The 8,299-nt window shown below is 35.5% G+C and overlaps 1 protein-coding gene across 2 annotated transcripts; it reads left to right on the top strand.

Moving 5' to 3' along the window:
* The first annotated feature begins 5,549 nt into the window (after positions 1-5,549).
* LOC114317534 (ribulose bisphosphate carboxylase small subunit, chloroplastic 1) lies at positions 5,550-7,674 on the top strand. 2 transcript variants are annotated; one of them, XM_028264270.2, is made up of 3 exons: positions 5,550-5,883; positions 6,051-6,185; positions 7,237-7,674. In XM_028264270.2, exons 1-3 carry the CDS (start codon positions 5,710-5,712, stop codon positions 7,465-7,467), a joined length of 540 nt encoding a protein of 179 aa, XP_028120071.1. In that variant the 5' UTR covers positions 5,550-5,709; the 3' UTR covers positions 7,468-7,674. The 2 variants fall into 2 exon arrangements, with proteins under 2 accessions (XP_028120071.1, XP_082753441.1); XM_082897315.1 differs by having other exon boundaries at positions 7,057-7,309.
* The last annotated feature ends 625 nt before the right edge of the window (positions 7,675-8,299 follow it).

Below are 8,299 nucleotides of genomic sequence, written 5' to 3'. Positions count from 1 at the left end.
ATTTTTTATTCAGTTAGTTCAGGTGTTGGTAAAAAATAATTCGTAGACATTTAAAATCAATTATGTGGTAAAAAATAATTCGTAGACATTTAAAATCAATTATTCTTAAAATCATTAACTATTGAAATAAATGTAAAAAGCTCCTTTTATAGTGATTTAAAAATATGAAATATATTGGATCGTATTTAAAAATTACCAAAAATTAATTAAAATTTATTTTAAATCCCAATAAATATAATTCTGAAATATATATATATATATATGTATGTTGATAAGTTTCCTTCAAATTGTGCGAAAAATAAAAAAATATATGGTTCTGGTTATCGCAATCGTTACATTATAGCCTTTACATCCTACAACTGTTACTGCATCACTACAACCGTTACAACGACCGTAACCGTTTTTCAAAATCTTGGTTTGGAGTCTCTTGGAGCTGAAGATTTGCAGTCAAACTTCAATCTTCAAACTCTGGACCCCACATTCATTCATTCTCTATTGTAGGTACTGGTTACTAATGACTGGGACTCAAAATTTTATCCCAAGGCCCGTGCCTGGCTCCGGTTTTTTTTGAACTTTTACTTGGTCCTATTCTGTATTCCGAGTGGGTTGTCTCCGCCCAAATAAGACTTGGGCTTGGCTTTAGGTGCCAACTTTATGCGTTTGCCCCGTCTGGGTGGTTTAGTGAGCTCACTCTGTCAGCTGGGCTTCTGGCCCATCGGCGACTAAATTTTTAATTCTTTCTCTCTTTGGTATAGTGGAGCTAAGGGTGGACATTGGCCAGTGATCCGTCCAGCCCCCGGCCCGGTCTTATTTTTTAAGATTTGAGGAGATTGTTTTAGGTTATAATATTGGGGTGAGTCAATATTTTTAGCTTGATATATTAATGGGTTAAGTTTAGGATTTATACTTTCAACCCACTCTGATTAGTTAATTAAGTAATTATAATATATTAAAAAATATATATTTTTTGTTAGGATCTAACTTTTATTTTTGTTAATTTTATTGAAACTCACATTTGGGGTAGTGTGTGATTGAATTTATTTAATAAATCATTTAATTTATAATGATGTCAATTTATTTATTAAGAAATATAATGCATAATTGAATTTAAATATGGAATATTTTTAAAAAAATTTAACATATAACCCAATGGATAAATTTAGAATTTATAATTATTTTTTTAGGTCGGGTTTGGGCAGTAGAGACTCGATGTTAGGATCAAGCCGGGCTTGAACAAATATAAAGTCTCTTATTATAAAGTGTTGGTCCGGCCCGAACCCGGTCCGACTTGACAAATGCCCACTCCTAATTGGAGCCCATAGTTTGGGAAGGAAAAATCGAATCTTTGACCTCCTATTTATTTTGAACTCGGCTTGCATTTGATCTGTTAAAAATTTATTTGAGATTAATTTGTTATATAAATAAATTAAACATGGATAACTTAATACTCTGCTCAATAAGCATATACGGACAATAAAAATCCAAGCTATTTTTTTTTTTTTGGAGAACAAAAAATCCAAGGTATTCATGCTCTACTAGTGTTCAATTTTGTAAGAGCTCAGATTAGCTCGTTAGCCAAACAATTCAAGTTTAAACACGATTTGAAGCTCGTTAAAATTGTAAATTAAATTTAAAAAATTATACTTTTTCAACTCAACTCAACTCATTTACAACCTTATCTCTTATTGACTTGTAAGCACAAAGAAAATGGCTAAACTTTGTTTGGAAGTAATTTCTTTTTTAATAATTAAATTTTTTGTTGGGATTTTAGAATTAAAGTCCCAAGAAAAATAATAAAATTGAATGTTTTTGACCAAAACAAATATAGGGTAAACTACCAATAGGTCTTAATAGTTAGATTTCATTCCTATCAAGTCCTATTAAAAATAAGTCATAATACAATCATCGCTAAAAATAATTTTTTATGACGGTGTTTTTTACATATGTTGTTACAAATTGACAATTAGTGACTTTTTTGCCACGAATTTTGTAAATTGTAGCTAAAATTTACAATTAGTGATATTTTTCTGTGACGAATTTTTTAAACTGTCTCTAAAAGTTAAAAATTAATGAATTTTTTGTGATGATTTTTTTAAATTGTTGCTACACCTTATAATTAATGACATTTTTTGTGAATTTTTTTTCAAACTATCACTGAAAATTAACAATTAGTAATGTTTTTTAATAGTATATAATGAAAAATGTCATTAATTATCATAAGACCTATTAGACAATAAGTTCACTTAGTAAGACATACACGTAAGTCTCAAAAAATGTACCCATAAGAAGTCTTTCCCTTTTCTTTTTTCTTCTTCTTTTTGTTTTTTTTTGTTTTTGTTTTTGTTTTTTTTAAATTAATGGGGGCATAAGTGGTCAATTGAAAAAATAAACATAAATTAGCCGACATACTTTCTCTATCATTTGACCAATTTTGTTTGTTCTTATCCATCAGCGAGTATTGGCCACAAATTTTTACTTAATACTTTGGTTGGGTTTGTACCCTTTGTTTTTTTTTTTTTTTCAAGTGGTGGTTGTCAAAATTTTCTTTTATCTTTTTTCTCTTTTTGGTGAAACTTTTGATGGAGCTGGGCAGCAAAATGTGCACCATTCTTACACTAATCCCTCTTTTTCTTTTTCTTTTTCAAATTTTAGTAATGCGAGTATTCAAGACTTTTTCTCGACTAATGCCAGCTTATACAGTTTCTAAACTGAACAAGGTGCTAAAAGTAACACAAGCATTTTCAGTACGCTGTTTAGGAATTTGAATGCATTGGGTGGGTATGGTGCCATGATGAAACAACCATCATTCTTCCTTATACACAGTATCATGTACAAGCCACCCCATGGCGAGAGAGAACTGGTGCGGTGTCCCGTGAACCTCAACCAAACACCACTGGGTTTGCTCCGTTGAACTTTCCGATGCAGTCGGTGGAGCAAAAAATGGCAGTGCAAACGGATGTGGAGGCTAATCAGTATACTTTGAAGGCATGTGTGGAGTCCATGACGGCGGTCACAAACTTGTCGCACCGGCTGCAGAGTAGGACAAATGAGGTGCAACAATTAAACTCCCAGCTGGCTCTGCTCCAACGCATGTATAAGGATGCGCGAGCAGAGATAAGCGTGCTAAAGGCAGAAAACAAGGAGCTGAAGCGGAAGGCCACCGTGATGTTCCGATTTGGAGGGCCGCCATATGCTGCAGTGGAGGAGCAGGGAGGAGGAAACGTGCTTGGTGGTCTAGGAAGCACGGAGGCAGCACCGTCAAGAACCGCCCAGGACGGAGGCAAGAAGAAAAGACCGGCGGAATAGGAGAGAAGAAAAAGCCCACTGTTCCGATTTGTGTTGGTGTGGTTTGGTTGTTGGCTTGTTGTTTTTTTTTTTTTTTTTTGGTTTTTTTGTTTTTTTTTGTTTTGGTGTAAAATGGACGATCGGGGTGAGCCCCGACATGAATAAAATAAGATGGTGTGCAGTTCGTCTTCTTCCTCTGTGTTTGTTTGTTTGTTTGTTTGTTTGTTTGTTTGTTTTTTTTTTTTTTTTTGTTTTTTTTTGTTTTTTTTTGTAGAAAGAATAGATATATATATATATATAGATATATAAGATAAAGAATTGTTGGCGTGGGAAAAAGGTGATGAGGGTTGTGGGTGGAGAATAGGTTAGAATAAAAAAAGGGTATAGAATAATAAGAAGAAAAGTGAAGTGAGTTGCCCGAGGAGGGTCAAGTCAGGTCTCTAAATATAAAAAGGAATTGGGGTCCCGTGTGAGGATTTGTGTTGAATAAATAAATCATGGTGGGTGTGCGGGGAGTAATAGATGAGAATAAACATATACATATATATAATAAAAGAAAAGAAAGTTTAGTGGGGTGGGTGGGTGAAAAGGAAAAGCCAACTGGGTGGTGAGAGTGTGGGTGTGATCGGCCCCATCTGATCAAAGCCGAGTCAAGTGGGTTTGAAAAAAGTAAAGTGAGAGAGAGGGAGAGTGCCTCGTGTGTCTGCTGTGTGTGATCGGAGACCGAGAGAGGAGAGGGGCCAAAATCAAAGAGGAAAACAAAGATGCATGCTGCCAGGCTACTGGAGAAACTGTTGGTTATTATTATTATAACTGGAAGAGCGGAGCAAAGTGCCAAGGCGCACATCCTTTTCCAGCAGGTTGCACGTGGATTCGGGGTGCACTGTCGGTCGTGTGACTGACGAGACCGGAGTTGGGTCTTGGTCTGAGCCTCGGTGGTTGTGGTGGTGGTTCTGTGAAGACTAAAGCAGGGTCTCCATGGGGTGAGTATGGTAGAATCTTGACTGCCAATGATTTCCCAAATGGGTTCTCAACCAGAGCTTCTTCTGTTTCTGGAACTAAAAGAGCTGCTACTCACTATGTTGCTCCCCCAGAGGTTGGATCTGCTTCGACTACTGCTGTCAGCCAGGTTGTGGGATGGCCACCAATAAGGGCTTATAGGATGAACAGCTTGTTCAACCAAACAAAGGCTCCAAATGCTGAAGAAGATAAGGTGGTGTTGTTAAAGACTCTGTTTTGATTAGCTTGGTGGTGGTCGACAATGCCGATATTTGTGACTACTGCTGCCATTGATGGGTTTGATTGAGAGAGAGAGAAGAAGAGAGTCCGAACAAGAGGAAGTGCAGGACATGGGTGTTAGAAAGCGTGGAAGAAGACAAGTTGGTCCAGTGCGCCACTGTGGAGTCGTCGCCGACGCGCAGTGCGTGCATCCACGAGCCACCTCCGCCTGAGAACTTTCCGATGAAGACGAACTCGACGAGCTCTCTCTTTGCTTAGGAAACGCCTTTGATTCTGCGATCATCGGAGTTTCAGATTCAGGCGAGGAAGGCCACGGTTGTTGATTGAAGAGGCTCTGGATCGTTTGCTTACAGTTGCACAAATCTTTGTTGAGGTCCGGCGGGCGGCCAAGGCGAGGTTGCCGCCCGCCGGTGAGGCGAAAAATACTAAGTTCTTAACCAAGCTCTGATACCATGTAAGATAAATTGATAGAGAGATACAGAGAGAATGAATTATGTATATTGATTTATGTATTGAATGTATTTAGTACAATGGTTCAGGAGCTCCTTATAAAGGAGAAGTTTACAAATAATGCACCCAAAAGCAACCGAAAGCAAAGACATCATGATCAGCTAGGACACACTTTACAGCTAATAACAACATAGAATACACTAACAATATAATGCACTAACACTTCCAATTGTTGTGTTGAATTGGATGCATAGAGAATACTAATTACTAATACCTCTGAAGAGAAGGAATGGTGTTCCTGTCCACTGTAGGTGAGAGAGGCTCTTTCTGTACACAGTGACAGGATTGAGTGAGAGAGTGAAAGCCAAAAAATAGACTGGCCAACTGTTATCACTCATTCATATCCTCCCCTTCAAGATGAGATAAGATTACTCACACCCCCTGCCACGTGTCACCCGATGGTGGTGCTTGATGATAAGATTTTTTAGATTCAAAAAAAAAATATTTCCACCCTTATGTGGCCACTATGGTCTAATATCACCTCCCACTTGATCCTACGCTCCCAATCCCTCCATTACGCACTTGATTTCATCGTCCTCCGTTAGATCCAATATAGTGTGTTCATATCTTTATATATAGGATTGATGCAATACTGTATTCTCTCAAATATTCAGACCTAGGTCACTGAATTAAGTTTTTTTTTTTTAAAAAAGGAAAGGAAGAGAAGAGAGCGAAATGGCGTCCTCCATGATGACATCAGCTGCCGTCAACCGCATCACCCCGGCTCAGGCTAGCATGGTTGCACCCTTCACCGGTCTCAAGTCCGCTTCGGCTTTTCCGGTCACTAGAAAGTCCAACAATGACATCACTTCTCTCCCTAGCAATGGTGGAAGAGTGCATTGCATGAAGGTCTGTAATTTATTTATTTATTTATTTAAGTCACGGTTTTAAATATCAGTTGTTAGTTGTTGATATTGTCTGATATATGACTGTTTTGTCAATATTAATAACTAACTTGATGTGTATAGAGATAAATTTACATGAATTTGCATGTATATGTATATGTGTGTACGTAGGTATGGCCACCTATTAATAAGAAGAAGTACGAGACTCTTTCTTACCTTCCACCTCTCTCAAAGCCTCAATTGGGCAAGGAAGTTGATTACCTTATTCGCAAAGGCTGGATTCCTTGCTTGGAATTCGAGACTGAGGTCTGTTTCTTTTATCTCCTTACATAAATATGTATCTCGTCATATTACATTTTACGTATATACTATATATATATTGTCATAGGTTCTCTATCTTAAAATTCGTATCTCTATATTCTCAACATACTCTCAAACACATCACCTGAACTTTGGCATACTAAAATTTAGAGACATGATGGTACATTTGGATGTATGTTGAGGATAGAAAGACAAAAATTTTAAATCACAATTTTATTTCGTCTCAAAATTTTATTGTGTTCTCAACATACTTCCAATCATTCCAGCATGATAAGAAATTTGAAATATTAAAATTTAGAAACATAATTGTGTAAATGGATACATATTGAGAACAATAAAATAGAAATTTTAAAAATATTAATTAGGGTAAATTATGCAAATGGTCTCTGTAGTTTACAGGATGTGTTAATTTGATCCATGTTGTTTCAATTTGTTCAATTTTGCCCTTTAATTTAACAAATTGTGTCATTTTAGTCCAATAAATAACGATTATTAAGTTTTGTAGACGGAAAGTGTATACAATATGTCAATTTGGTCCCTACTGTTTTAATTTGCTCGATTTTAACAAAGACCAAATTGACACATTGTGTAAATTACAAGGACCAACTTGACGCATAGTTTAACAACCGTTTTATTGGATTAAAATGACACAATCCATTAAATTAAGGGGCAAAATCGAGCAAATTAAAATAATAAAGACCAAATTGACATATCGTGTAAATTATAAGGACTATTTGTATAATTTACCCTGCTAATTAAGGCACAGTTTCATTCACGCTATAGTTTAGCATGAAAAGCTCCAATTTATTTTCATTTATTATTCTAAACATTTAATTGAAATTTTTCTCATTTCTAGGTTCCCTAAAAAAATATGATGAAATTGGACCCAAAAAAAAAGTCCAGGTAAATAAATCAGTTTTTTCAAGACTAAAATAACATGAACGAGACAAGGCCAAAGTTACAGAAAGTTACTAAATTTTGTTTGTTTGTTTTTTGTTGTTGTTGTTGTTGTTGTTGTTGTTGTGGGGAGATGTAGCACGGATTCGTGTACCGTGAGCACCACAATAGCCCAGGATACTACGATGGGAGGTACTGGACCATGTGGAAGCTGCCCATGTTTGGATGCACAGACTCGTCGCAGGTGTTGAAGGAGCTCGATGAGTGCACCAAAGAGTACCCCAAAGCCTTTGTCCGAATCATCGGATTCGACAACAAGCGCCAAGTTCAGTGCATCAGTTTCATCGCCCACAAGCCTCCTGGCTACTAAATTTCTTAGAGACGGACTCATTGTGACTCATCATTCAGAGACATTTATCAGAGTTCTTTTTAAGTAATTTATTTACTTTCAAGTAACGTTTATTTTATTTGGTTTTTCACTTTTGAAATTTTATCTTTGATTTCGGGCCCAGATTTTTCCAATGTATTTTGGAAGAGATTTTAAGTAATAATTTAATGTTGTTCTTCATTAATATAATTTTCTAGGTGTGGTGTGGAACTACTTTCATTTCATGACATGGGAAATGCATATCCGAAGTTTAAGAGCCATAGAAAAATATCTTCCAACTCAATTTTTTTTTAAAATTAACTAGAAAAATCAACAGAAAAAAGAAGAAAAATAATATAAAGAGCATATTCAATGGCGTGTTTTTTCACCTTTTTATTCATATATATTCAATTGCATGTTTAATGAGTTCAATAGATTCAATTACTGTGTTAAAAAATCAATATACATAATATATCGCACAACAGCAAAGTAATTCAAAAATAAATTGTGAACCACAGCAAAGTTTAAACGTATACTGTACACTTTATTTTCATACTATTATTTTGGTATTGCACTTAAAAATTGTACTTTAAAAATAAAATATGTAGACCAAATTTTTTTTGAATAAAATTCACACCAAACTAAGTTTGAATTTGTACTATATACTTTATTTTGAAAATATAATTTTGGGCCCAATATTATTTATACGCAGAAGGGAGGAATTGAATTATGAACCTAAATAATAATACTAGTTACTAGATATCTCAAAATCGCATAGATTTCAGTACTGATTCAATATCAATAAGTTACATAATTATTTATGTTGCTATGGCCT

The sequence above is a fragment of the Camellia sinensis genome, chromosome 1, assembly GCF_055761805.1.
Source record: "Camellia sinensis isolate YWXY chromosome 1, ASM5576180v1, whole genome shotgun sequence".
In the NCBI taxonomy this organism is placed as follows: domain Eukaryota; kingdom Viridiplantae; phylum Streptophyta; class Magnoliopsida; order Ericales; family Theaceae; genus Camellia; species Camellia sinensis.
The sequence above is the reverse complement of the archived record's forward strand: the minus strand, read 5'-3'. Positions and strand labels throughout refer to the sequence as shown.